This window comes from Suricata suricatta, chromosome 6 (genome assembly GCF_006229205.1).
Source record: "Suricata suricatta isolate VVHF042 chromosome 6, meerkat_22Aug2017_6uvM2_HiC, whole genome shotgun sequence".
NCBI classification, from domain to species: domain Eukaryota; kingdom Metazoa; phylum Chordata; class Mammalia; order Carnivora; family Herpestidae; genus Suricata; species Suricata suricatta.
In genome coordinates, this window is record NC_043705.1 from 40,301,257 (window position 1) to 40,315,554 (window position 14,298).

Sequence of the window (14,298 nt, forward strand, 5' to 3'; positions counted from 1 at the left end):
ATTTTAACTAATTTAAATATAAATAGGTATTTGTGCCTACCTATTGGGGTATATTGGACAGCACAGTGATTGCCAAATAATTCATAGCACCAGAAAATGTAAGTAAGTGCACTAATCAGTGGGAATTACCATTCTAAATGCTCGTTCTCTCTATTGAGCCAAATAGTACTTAGGAGTAATGCAGCATCTGCTTTGATGGCTGTTAAGATGGTCCTCAGAAAAGTGAGAAAAAATACATATCAATGTAAAGCTTTTGTAATAATAAAGATTATATTCTCTGTGCTATATTAGGTGTTTCACATGTCTGCTTTCCAGCTATACCATCTATTATTTCACAAGTGTTCCAAGTTAGATAATAATTACTTCCCTGTCAAATAAGAGAAAAAACTGGGGCACACCATTTTAAAATAATAAACCAACTCAAAGTCACACAGCCAGGAAGTGGTAGAGCCAAGGGTCTAACCCAGCTAGGATTCTTCATTGATGCATTTCATAATTAATATTTCCTATATTTGTGCATATTTCCCTGGTCATCCTTGAGAACTTTATAATCTCATTGATGGACACACCAATGTGGCTGATTTGATTGTCACTATATTACCTGATTTGATTGTCTTCTAATACTCAAAGCCGTGTGAGCCTGAGCACATTACCTAATAACAGCGCTGAGCGTCAGTTTTCTCATTTTCATATGAATCTACTTCACTGGGTTGTTGTTAGGTTTCAATAAATTCCTCACACGGTGTTTGAACCATAAATACTTGCCATTGTCATTTTTTTTTTTTACTGTTTATTTATTTTTGAGAGAGAGAGAGAGAGAGAGAGAGAGAGAGACAGAGCCTGAGTGGAGGAGGGGCAGAGAGAGAGAGGGAGACACAGAATCCAAAGCAGGCTCCAGGCTCTGAGCTGTCAGGACAGAACCCGACCCAGGGCTTTGAACCCACAAACCATGAGATCATGACCTGAGCCAAAGTTGGACACTTAACCACCCAGACTCCCAGATGCCCCTGCTATCTTCATTTTTAGTTTGAATGTGACTACCATTTATTTTAGCATGTTGATTTAATGTGATGCTAAAAGATAAAATAGACACATGCTTTGGCTGCCCTTTCCTGGGAAATAAGAGAGACTCTAATAATTCAGAAGAGTCAGTAAGAAACACCCTGCTGTTCAGCCACTTTGGTGTGTCCATCACTGAGATTATAAAGTTTCAGAGCCCACATGCTCTGGCCCATTCCTCATATCTTTGCTTTTCATGTAACCCTCATAGATGTCGCCTTTGGTGTCTTTGATTGGTTCTGAATGCTGAGCAGTGACAAATACCAACACAGCTGGAAAGAGCTGTAAGATTTGCTGTTCTGTCTTCCAGCAGGGAATTATTGCCATGGATACCAGCATCAGAGGAAAACTGGGGAGCGCTCTCAACTGGTCTCCTGAGTGGTCTGACATCTGTTTCTGGCAAGGCCAATAATGAGTGTGCTGCTGGTTTCATATCAAATGAAAGACAGATCCTCATCTATTTTTTTTTTTTAATCACAGATGGCCTCTTCCCAAGATGCCAGGTATGGCCAGAAAGACTCCTCTGATCAGAACTTTGACTACATGTTCAAATTGCTCATCATTGGCAATAGCAGTGTGGGGAAAACATCTTTCCTGTTCCGTTATGCAGATGACTCCTTTACATCTGCATTCGTCAGCACAGTTGGGATCGATTTCAAAGTAAAAACTGTATTCAAAAATGAAAAGAGAATCAAGCTTCAGATTTGGGTAAGTGACTTTGAAATGACAATGTTCTTCAGTCTGTGGCATTGAATATATATATATATGCAAGGGAAACGCTTTCTGCCTGGTTCGGGTCCCCAGGCTCCATTTCCAGTTTCTTAGCTTAAAAAATTCTGTTTCAAAGACAGTAAGTGGAGTGATGCCTCTTTAAGGTATGAAGACCGAACTATGCCTTATTGTCAAGTGATGCTTCTTAAAGTCTTCAGAAGAAAGAAAATCCAAATATGGGTTGTGTTGGTGGTAAAAGGAACACTCAATGAGTAGCCAGGCTCTGCCTTTTATGATCTGTATGACCCTGAACAAGCCTGTGAATCCCTCTATGCCACTTTTGTAATCCACAAAATAGGCAAAGTCAATCTTGCCTTTTAGATCATAAAGAGCTTCTTGTCCTGGGGATTGTAAGGAAAAGGTACATGACCAAATATAGAGAAAAACCTAGGTTTGGTCCCTTTATAAAGCCCTACATAAAACTTTGAACATGGTCTATTTATCTTTCACAGACTTTGTTTTCTTAGCTCTAAGAGTGATGTTTATGCTCTCAAGCAAAACTAAATAAATGAAAGAAAAGGTTTGCTCTAAAAAGGGTTTTCCTCTAAGCAGAAGGTTTCCCAGTAACTTTTGAGACCATTTGGCTAGCTTTCTGCCTCTTCCCACCTCTGCAGAAGATCAAAATTTCTTTAGCGACATTGTTGGGATAAAATTAGGACGATAGTAAGTGAGAAGCAGAAGAAAAATGTATGTGGATAACAGGTTTAAAGTAATATAAGAATGATATATAAGTTACTGACACCAAAAGAGATTTATGTAGGAAGCCTTTTATGTATATCAAGTAATATGTGGCGACAGTGGTGTGGTTTTTGCCCCTGTTCCGTGTTTATTTGTGCCTCTGCCACTCAAATTAACTTGACCCGTAAACAGGTATTTCCTCCCAAGAGATGTTTCCTACCGTCTTCTGAGACAATTCTGATATCTACTACCATTTTGCACTGGCCTCAGGGGACATTTATAGGACTGATTATAAATCTCCGTCCTCAAATATGGGGATTTGAAAGAAAGGTAAATACAAAAATGCAGAATTTAAACTTTTTAAAAAATAAATAACACTTTATTAAAATATCCATATAAACTGAGTGACCTTTAAGTATCTTAAAGCTCTTACGAGTAACTTTAAATATGTAGGTATGTACACAGACAGGTATCCTTTTAGGCAGCTTACTATTTTCCTTATTCTGACTCTGGAGTCTTCCAAGTCTAATTTGAACTGGTGTAAGAGCTTGGAAAAGTTACCTGAGGCCCCTCCACAACTCTTCCGGTCCTCAAAGCCATTTTTGCTGGGAGGGTGCTTCTTTGGAACTTAAACACAGAGCCCTGTCCATGGAGAGACAAAGAACTATGTTCATGACTTCACATGTGGGTCCTGGTTTGTTCTCTTCCTTTTGAGCTTTAAGTAACCAACTTTCATATGGATACGACTTTCATGTTCAGGCTTGAGAAAGGTCCCTTAACTCTGAAGAGATTTTGTGAGTTGAAAGTGAAGTTAATTTTGTAACCACACATCTCTCAACTCTCTGACCATGTTTCTTCTGCTACTAAAACAACAGTTGTTCCTCTGGCTGACAGCTCTTTACTGTTTTATGCCTTACAGATGCTTAAAGATAGCTATTGTGAACATTTTAGGTAAAACACCAACTTGGTGTGTTAAGTCAATCTAACAATCTCTAGCAACTTTCCAGTCTAGGTTTTTGACAGAAATACTTTGTAGAGGTACATAATTATCTGTTTGTAATGTAAACAAGATATATTTCAAATAATATAAATTATTTTGAGAATTATAAAGTATTTCATACTTAAACTATTTTCTTCAAAGTACTCAATGCTAGTGTGAGGTTAGAGCTGATTCACTGACTTTTCTTGGGGGTTGAAATTAAGTTACTTCTGTGTCGGTCTTATATTGGGATGAGAGTTGTTCTCTGAGCTAACCTAAGCCTCAGATCTTTGAGCTACCTCTGCATTAACACCCCCTCATGCCTCTTACTTCCCATAACTTCCCTCAAAAAGCTCTTACATCGGGGAGCTTGGGGGACTCAGTTGGTTGAGCATCTGACTTCAGCTCAGGTAATGATTTCATAGTCTGTGAGTTTGTGCTTCCTGCTGTCAGTGCAGAGCCTGCTTCAGATCCTGTGTCTCCCTTTTTCTCTGTTCCTCCCCTACTTACGCTTGCTCACGCTCTGTCTCTCTCTCAAAAATAAATAAACATTAAAACACACAAAAATAAAGCTCTCACATATAACTCTGTTTAAATTTGTCTCTAATCCTCCATAATCCACCATTTTTCCAAAACCTCTGACTCTCTTCTCAGCCCAGTCCAGCCCAGGACTTCATTCCGGGGCTTCCATTCTCTGGTTCTGCGGATACAGATACACACTCCTTCATGGGTTAGCAACTCAGAAATCCTTCTCCTTGCCCCCTCCCTCGTCACAACTGTAGTTTGATGGCCACTATTATCTTTGTAACTAAAGCAGTCTCATCTCTTCTTCTTTAGGGCGATTAGGAGCTCTTAATGCTCCTATGATTCCACGGGTGTGAAAATGGGTTTTACACTACTGTATGCCAACTAGTCTACTAGACTGTGAGACATTCCAAAGAAGTACTATAAAAAGATTTTGTGCTCACTAAACTTATAGTGTAATTGGAAAAAGAAACTAATATGGAGTAATTATATACTTCTATAAGCAAATACCAACTGCAAAGGTATTATTATATACAGCTAGCATTTATTGAACATACACCATATGCCAGGCATTATCTATACTTTACCTCTAATTCCCACAACAATTCAACTTTGCATTTATTATTATTAACATTATTATTATTATTACTATTTTACTTGAGAAATCTAAAGGTAGGGCATGTTTAGGAGTGATGAATGGCCGATTCCAGGATGGGTCTATCCGAGCCTAATGCTTGGGCTTATTGCCCCTTTACCAAGCTGACCACATTATGAAGTTTTTTTGAATATGGTGGTGTTTTTCTGGAGATGGCAATCTTAAATGATGTATTCTGGGATATTGAAGAAAATTTTGAAAAAGTTTGGCCATTTCAATGAATTGAGGCATGCACAAGGGGATAGATGAAGAGTAATCGGGTAGTATGCCTAAGAATAGGTATACCTACATTTATTCTAGGGATCCTTGCTTTATGCTGTCATGTATGTATATTGGAAAATATTTAGTTGTTTACTGTTTTTATTATTTAACAACTTTAACACATCCTTTTTTGGGAATATATTTGGCATTGATAGTTTTTTATCTCATAATATTTTAATAGTCAGTTAACCATTTTTCCCAGCTTCTAATATTTTTATGTACTTATATTGATTTGTAACTAATTCATTAGGGTGTCCACAATCATCTTAACCTATACAGCAGTCTCTTTCTACCTCACAACACTTCTGACACCAAATGTGTGGGTTTTTTAGACCAACTAATTCTTCAGCTCTCTACAGACACCAGCTGGCTGTCCTATAATTTAATTCATTTCTGATGTTTACTGCCTGGAGTTAGCGCAGCCCCCAGACAAAAGCACTCATTTCTGCAGGACTGCCGTCCCTCACTTCAGGCACCAATCACAAATCTGGTGTTTTTCTAACAAACAGGCTCCAAATAGGGGCCTCCCATTACGCCACCCTTCAGAGTTGATAATTTGTTAATACAGAACTCAGGAACACTGTTTACTTACTGTTATGTGTTAATTATATGGATAGAACTCAGTAACAGCCAAACAAAATAGGGCAGTTTCAGGACAGGAAGGTAAGTGCAAGTTCGATGCCCTCTCTCGGCTTGTCATACTCCTAGACTGTTGATGTGTTTGCCAATCCAGAAGCTGCCTGAACCTCATCCTTTAGGATATTTATGGAGCCCCCATTAGTTAAGCATGATGGACATGATTGATTAAATCATTGACAGTCGGTGATTAACTCAGTTCTCATCCCTCCCTGAGGTCAGAGGGGTAGAGCTGAAAGTTCCCTCTCTTTACCTGGACAGGCTGAGGATGTTGATATGATTCTGGTTACCTTATTAATTTTAAACTGTTCATTAAGAGGACTGTTTCCAGGTTAAGAAACCAAGATATACAGAAGGTAAGTATTTGGCCTTATCTTACAATTAGTGCCAGAGCAGTTATCTTGCTAGTCTAGCTGGTCTGATTCCTCCTCTACCAAGTTCACTCCCAAGCTGTTAGGATCCCTGTGATAAGTTTACTTGGTTGCCAGTGGAATCCACCAGGCACAGGGATATCCAACTTGAGGCCAAATTTCAAGTATTTCTAGCGTGTCAGGAGGAAGTGCCTGGGTGGGAACACTCCCCTGTTTTCCTTTTGATGGCTTGCTTTTTGCATGTCTTGCCTCAGGAGTTTCTGAGTCCACAAACTGGATTACTTACTAGATTTTTAAACAATTGACATGCACATAGAGCATTTTAAGAGCTACTAGAAGCCACTGACATTTCTTCCTGGACGTGTTACACCTCCTCCCTGTGGAAGTTCATTACTGCCTTGGAATAAACTTGTTTAGAGAAATATCATCATTCATTTGTACTTAGTTACCAACTTTGTATTCTATTAGTATATTTATGACTCCCTTTATCCTTCACTTAATTAATGTTTCTTACTGCATTTTTATTTTATTATCATTTTTATGGTTCTCAAATCAAACATTTTTTAAATTTTGGAGATTCCAAGTATTTAGGCTTGAATAAAATTTATTTTTGCATGTCTATTTATGCTATTATGAATATATTGGATTTAATGCTTTTATGAGTGTATTGGAGAAAAATTTAGTGTGGTTTTTCACTTTAATTAAAGAAAAATATTTCACAGCTGGGATCTATATTATTTTGCTTCTAATTTTAAAAATTGTTTAGCTTTGGGGAGCCTTGGTCTCTCAGTTGGTTAAACTTCTGACCTTGGCTCAGGTCATGATCTCGTGGTCTGGTCCATGAGTTTGAGCCCCATACCAGGCTTTGTGCTGACAGCTCAGAGCCTGGAGCCTGCTTCAGATTCTGTGTCTCCCTCTTTCTCTCCTCCTCTCCTGCTCCTGCTCTGTCTCTCTCTCTCTCTCTCAAAACTGAATAAACATTTAAAAAAATTAAAAAAAAATAGCTTTGAGAAAGGCTGTGTAGGGTGGATGCCTTCCCAATGAGAAGACTGAAAAAAAAATAGCATCAGTTACGAAGAAGAATATCACCTATATTTATTTTTAGTATCTAGATTACCAGTATGAGAGCAATGAGGCTTATAGCAATTTGCAAAGCAAAACGTGCTGGCAATTATTAAAATTAGACTGTGTAGATGGCCAGACTTGACAGTGTGGTTCCTCTGAATAAATGGAAAATTCCTTCACTTAAAGAAAGCACAGTTTCAGTTGGGTCTGCATTTTTTTAAGTCCTCAATTCAGGGTTTACTTTAAATAATGAAAGACTTAACTTGAAAAACCCATAGCTTAGTTGGATAACATAGGTTTTACATGGACAGGAGGACAGGTGGGCAGAAGGCAGAGCATTACTGTGTTCACTGCCCTTTATCACTCCTGGTGTGTTTCTCCTTCCTTTTTCTCCCTTTCTCTTTCTTGCTTCATTTCTGAAGCTCTGGCCAGGCTGAGTTAATGGTAAACTGACTCTCAGCATGTTCAGAGCCCAAGATGGCCACACATAGATGCACGTTGTACACTGCCCAAGGCACCCACCAAAGGGTCAAGTGGGACCCTTCACTTAATGAGCCCTGTGCTCTGCCTAAGGGGCACCTTTTCCTTTTCTCAAAGGTACCATCTGTTTGTCAAACATGTGCTGCTGGACTATATGCAACTAAAGGGGATTCTGATCCCCAAAAGTAACCATGTCTACAGGTGGTAACTAGCCAGAATCTAATGCAGGAGATGGGCCCAGTGAACACAGAGAAAGATACAGCCCTGCTTCCCTAGGAGAGGCATGGCGGAAGACAGTGTTTTCAAATACAGGTTTTATTATTATTGGAGTATGGGAGGCCTGCAGATCAGGAGACAACTGCCATTGAAAAGATAGTTTGTTATACTCATGGTTCCCAGGATAGGCATGCGTGGGCTGGAGGAGGAGGGCACAGGGGGAAGGAGGTGACTCACCAGGGTGTATTAGGAGGTTGTTAGGGATATGTGACAAGAGTCTCTGTTGTGGTTTCTGTGTAATGACTGGGCACAGCAGGGTAAGCAGGTTTAGGATTGCTAGTTTGAGTAATCTCAGCAGACTCTAGGGGCACAGAGAAATTGGCTGTCTGGGCCTGGGATGATTAGGGCAGGTGGATTGTGGCCTAAAGTGTGAGAGTCCAGTAAGAGAGGTGGTTGAGGGTGTGAACTCTGGATTTATTCATTTGCATTTGAAAAGTGAGTTTGTGAGTTGTTTAGTGTCTCTAGGAACTGGCTAACTCTGAGAGGGGCACTCTCTCCAGGGTCCACAAGGCCCTGGGTTTCAGAATATCAGAATACAGAAAATGAAAGACATGTTTAATAAAGAAGGCAGGTCTTGGAGCCCCATGGTGGCTTCTCTCATTGATTCTACTGAGTCAAATGCTTGTGATGACAAATACTTTAACATAGGCTCAGTGCATTTCCTGGTCTGAGTATTTGGAGACCTAGAAAATTGGATCAGGAAACAATCTTACACATTTTCTGGCTTAACTCCTCATTTGATGGTATGACTGATAATAGCATCATTTACTGACCCTAGTTTTACCCACAAAGGAAACACTTTATGTTTATATGCATTTTAGAATTTATTTTTCCCCATGAGGGAAGGTGGTAGTATTAGTTCTATTTTATAGATGAAGAAACAGAGAATCAGAAAGGTAAAGGAATTTTCCCAAGGTCATAACTAGGGTATTTTAGAGGCAGGATTCCAAGAAGGGCTCTGAATCCTAAGCCCATGTGTCCTTGACCATGTGATATAAATGAGGTCCAGGAAGGCCAAGTAATTTCTTTGATATAGGTAGGTTATTCAATCTGAAATCCTACGTATGTTAATTGTTAGCAAGTACTTTTTCCACAGTATATAATTACTCTATATTTTTCTCTATTTCTTGATTACCTGTTCCAAGAAATTATTTATAGTTACAGAAAGAAATCAGTTGTTTTGCTTTTAACTTACTATCCACCAGCATGAGTGGGTTGTGTGTGATCTGTGTTTAAAACACATAGATGCACGCAGCAGGAGGGATTGGAACACATTCAGCTAGCTTCTCCCTGTACATCTCCAGAATGCCTGTTTTCCCTGATGGGAACATGCATATAAAGAAGGTGTAGAGAGAAGAGTCTGAGTAAGATGGAATGGGAAAATATTTCTACCTGTAATCTTTGCCTTTGATGCTCATTTAACCTAGTCACCCTGCGCATGTATTTCAGGATGGTATTCAGATTTTTTTCGTCTGTTTATAAGGAGCTACCATTTCCTGCCCAGGTGAGTCCCCTCAGAGAAGCACCGAAGCTGGTGGCAGCTGGCAAGCCCATTCCCGGCTCTGTCATTTGTTTGCGCTTTTCTCCCTTCACGTGTTCTAAGTTAGCATCTGCTTTCCCTGAGAGATTGAGAAAGGCAATATTGGGTGTCACTCCTGAGCAGAAGCTGATGCTTGCACAGGAAGTGTCAAGATACATGAATACATTCACGCCGTCAGTCAGCTGAAATCAGCAACTCCTGCAAGCCCACCATGTTTAAATCACTTTCTCAATATTTACAAAATAGGAAGAATAGTAAAGACCTTGTTCCTGGCCCAGTGGAGATTACCAGTTATGTGGGAAGATAGGACAACAAACAGAAGAAAGGAACATCCTGTGGATGGTTAGGGGAGTGTCCCCAAGGCGCAGAGTAGCCCAACAGTATGAACAGGGACTTTTGACTCTGACATTCTGGGGTTCATGTGCTGATTCTGATCTCTCTAGCTGTGAACTCAAGCCCTAACTTCTCTGAGCCATATATTACTCATTTGTGAAGGAAAGAAAACACCTCCCCCTTATCTGCTAGGTATTTCCCATATTAAGTTTTTTTTAATAATTGTTTAATACTAGACACAAAGCCAACAATAAATGGTAGTTTTTTTCTTTCCTAAAAATAGTGACCCTCAGACATTTAATTGACTCAGATATCTGTTGGGTGCTACTCTGTGGCAGGCACTATGGCAGGTGCTGGGGGACATGTGGTAAAGGATTCACAGGGTCTGCCGCAGAAACCACACATCTGATGGGGGGATAGAGAGTGAACAGAGAATTCCATCTGCTGTCATAAATGCTCTGGAGACACGAACACAGGTTACACAGGAGAGAAGCCTAACCCAGTCTTGGAGACTTTGGGAAGGCGTCTTGAGGGCATCAACATCTGGGCCATGAAATGACAAATGAAACAGAATTATTTGCTCATTGATTCACTCATTCGTTCACTCAACCAGCATTTGTTGAGTTTTTGCCATGGGCCAGACACTGTGAAGGAATTTGAAATAGAAAGTAAATGCTCAGAAAAATCTAGATGGTGTTATGGATAAATAATCAGCACTCTGATGAATGAAAGACAGGAACGGGGAGGGGAAGTGTGTTTTTGTCAAATGATCAAGGAGGGTTTATATGAGCTAACTGTGCTGGGACCCAAAGGGTGAGAAGGATCTGGACATTGAAAACTAGGGATTAGGGTTCATAGTCTTTTCCTCTCTCCCCTCCTCATCCTCTTCCTCCTCTCTCTCTCCCTTCCCCACCGCCCCCCTCCCATTTCAAAAGTTTTTGTTTTCTGGGTTTTTTCCCCACTATAGGTTCATATAGAGTGCTTGTTGCTTACTCTTTGTTTATCAGATCTTGACTTCTCTCCCATTTTGCCTCCCATTTGAGCAAGTATAGATTTAGATTATTGGAGCCTATGACTTTGACAGATTGGCAAAAACTTTAAGGAAAAGGATATAAAAATGCATTATTTTTGCAAAAGTATCAAAAAGCAGTTGACCATGTGAACCTATTGCTGCCCCCCCTTAGAAGGAACCTAAAACTTCATAGCAGTTCACCATGACTTTGGGGAAATTTTACCTGCTTATCTGGTGGGACTGAAAGATGCATGTGGCTGATAAGAAGCAGTCACAAGTAGTACAAGAGAGGAATGTACAGTGGGAGTGTGTGGGCAAAGGTGTGTTGAGACAGTGGGATAGAGTAGGGACATTGGGGCAGGACACCGGATTCCGAGGGCAAACGATATTCAGCGATCCCTAATGTACCAGGTGTAGTTGAACACATTCTTGGGTGTGAGGTCATGTAATCCTCACAAAAACTGATGAGAAAGATGTCATTCTTATCTTCAGTTTACAGATGAGGAAACTGAGGGGCCGAGAGTGTGAATAACTCACCCAAGGTCTCACAGCTAACAGGTGGTTAGCGGATCTGAATGTGAGCTGCCCACTTTTGGAGCCATTGTGCTCCTCTGTATCTCTGTAGGTGTCACTTCTGAGGTGCTGTTCTGGGTGAGCCGCTGAGCACATTTTATTTTTAGCCCTTCCAATAACATTGAAATGTTGGTGTTGATAGAGATCTTTTTAAACATGGAGGAAACCAAGACTCTGAGAAGTTAATAATTTTCTCCTGGCCACTTTACCTTTGTAACTGCAGATGTGCAACATAGGCACACTTTTATATGAAGAACTTAATTTTGGTGTTCTACCATGGTGATAAAATGTACAAGCAAAATGACAAGGTGAAGCATCTTTAGGACACCTGGGGATCTCTCATCAGCCAAGAGGAAGGTGTGAGATGCCCAGGGGTGGTCAGCCGTGTCATGGAGGTGCTTTGCAGTATTTTTGAGCCATCTCTACATTTAGTTAGACTCGACTGTACAGGGAAGGCAAACCTATACAGCTGATTTAAGTGCTCATAAACTTTATATCTTTTCCTGTAACAAAAATAATTATAAACCATTGAATTGAATTCATGGAGAGTTGTTATTAAGGCACAGAGAATAATTTTTCAGGATATTGCCTAGCGGTACTGACAGTTTCTGATTTTAGCTATAAGATATGCCTGTGTCACCAAGTCACCCATTATTCTTTTTCTTTTTTTTTAATTTTTTAAATGTTTATTTATTTTTGAGAGACAGACAGGGTATAAGCAAGGAGAGGCAGAGAGAGAGGAAGACTCAGAATCTGAAGCAGACTCCAGGCTCTGAGCTGTCAGCACTGAGCCTGACACGGGGCTCAAACTCATGAACTGTGAGATCTTGACCAGAACCAAAGTCAGTGCTCAACCAACTGAGCCACCCAGGCACCCCACCCGTTGTTATTCTTCTGTTGATTTGTTTAAAGTGATACTGAGCTGCCCAGTTGCCAGTTGTTCTGGTATTATATAAACACAGCTTGAATCTGGGTACAAATGAAGCATTTAATTATTCCATATTTATTTATTTGTTAATGATTTAAAATTTTTACTTAATTTATTTAGGGTAAGTGAGCAATCAGGGGAGGAGCAGAGGGAGAGAGAGAAAGAGAGAGAGAGAGAGAGAGAGAGAGAGAGAGAGAGAGAGAATTCCAAGTATTCCAAGTAGGCTCCATGCCGTCAGTACAGAGGCCAATGCAGGGCTTGAACTCACGAACCATGAGATCATAATCTGAGCTGAAACCAAGAGCTGGATGCTCAACCAACTAAGCCACCCAGGTGGCTATTAGTCCATATTTATGTCTCAAGTCAGATTTAAGCAAAAAAGCACAGCATTACCTAAGCTGGGTAGTACTTATTTTCAGTTAGGAATACTCTTGTTTTCCTTTCCACTTTTGCTCTCATAACTCTAACTTTGCTAGTCCTGTTATTACCGCAGTGGCAACTCAACCCGCAAATTAAAAGCGAGTATAATAATCAGTTGATAGAGATCACTTTGCTCAGCCTTTTAATGGATATGAGGAAAGGGAAGGCAATGTCTCCACAAAAAGTTCAAAAAGCTTAGAATCTTTGTAAACAATCAATTTTATAATGTCTATAAAAGCATCATGTGCAAAGTTATAGAGTATAAACTAAAAATAGAAGAACAAGAAAGAAAGTTAAAAAGAATTGAAATGGGTGAATGTATCAACAGGGTTTGGGAGAGAAGCACACTTGACAATTGAGGAGAGTGTATTGATTTTACAAAGGTATCTGTAATATTTAGGGACGCACTAAGGGACGCACAGACCCCGGGTCTATTACCACCACGTGGACTGATGGGAATGGGAACAAGAAAGAGCTGTAGCTGTGCAGGTAGAAGAGGCCCAAGAGACCCTGTTGACTAGAGCCTTGGTCTTTGAATAACACAGCCTCTGCCAATCAGTGGCTCAGCAGGGAAGGGGCAAGGGAGGAAATGCCCAGACCTCTCATTCTTCCTGCCCTCTGATCTTTTACCTGTACCACTCATTGGCTGAGTCTTCTTTTCCTGAGTAGCCAGCAAAGTAGCTCTGGGTTTTTTTTTAATGTTTATTTATTTATTTTGAGAGACAGAGCACATGCATATGAGTGTAATCAGGGGAGGGGCACAGAAAGAGAGAGAGAGAGAAAGAGAGAGAGAGAGAGAGAGAGAGAGAGAGAATCCCAAGCAGGCTGCATGCTATTGGCACAAAGCCCGATGTGGGGCTCGATCTTACGTTTTGTGAGATCATGACCTGAGCTGAAATCAAGAATCAGACATTCAACCAACTAAGCCACCTGAAAGGAGCTCTTGTTTTAGCAATTCATTGAAGTTAGGTTTCCATAGCATAGAGTAGGATGGAATTGGACAAGGTGAGGTTCTGGAAAGGCAAAGGCACATATTTAGTACAATGAAGAAGATAGTTTGGGATTAATATTTTCTGTATAAAACAATTCATTTATTAAATAAGAAGGTGTAGAGCTCAAATACGTATTTTAGAAACTTTTGAATTTTAGATGTTATATTGCATTGTCTTCACATATTCATACTCCTGATAATTTGAATAATGTACATTTCAGACTTCTATTTTGTTTTGTTTTGACTATCCATATGGTCCTCCTTAATTGTTCCAGTGGGCATTCATTGGACAATTCTATTGAAAGCTCAAGATACTGCTAATGAGTTGGCACTTTAAACACTATATGGCCATTCATGTCTGCTTCAGAAGGAAATACATTAATGTTCACTCAAAAGTGAGTGAGCGTCGGGACGCCTCGGTGGCTCAGTCAGTTAAGCATCCGGCTTCGGCTCAGGTCATGATCTCACAGTTCATGAGTTTGAGCCCCATGTCAGGTTCTGTGCTGACAGCTCAGAGCCTGGAGCCTGCTTCGGATTCTGTGTCTCCCTCTCTCTCTGACCCTCCCCTGCTTGCTGTCTCTCTCTGTCTCTCAAAAAAAAAAAAAAAAAAAAAAAAAGAGTGAGTGAGCGTCTGCATGCAAAAAAATACCAGTGAACCCTGGGCCTTTATCGAATCTACTCTGAAGTGCTTCCATATCCTCTGAAAAGGGAATGCAAATGGTCTGAGAACTTTGGCAGCAGAAAG

The 14,298-nt window shown here is 40.2% G+C and overlaps 1 protein-coding gene across 2 annotated transcripts in view; it reads left to right on the forward strand.

Moving 5' to 3' along the window:
- Positions 1 to 14,298, forward strand: part of RAB3C (RAB3C, member RAS oncogene family) — a 285,740-nt gene that overhangs the window by 25,300 nt on the left and 246,142 nt on the right. For both annotated transcript variants that reach the window (XM_029942275.1, XM_029942273.1), the window contains exon 2: positions 1,540 to 1,767. In XM_029942275.1, the coding sequence (XP_029798135.1) occupies positions 1,540 to 1,767 (228 nt within the window). The remainder of the gene's footprint in view (positions 1 to 1,539; positions 1,768 to 14,298) is intronic.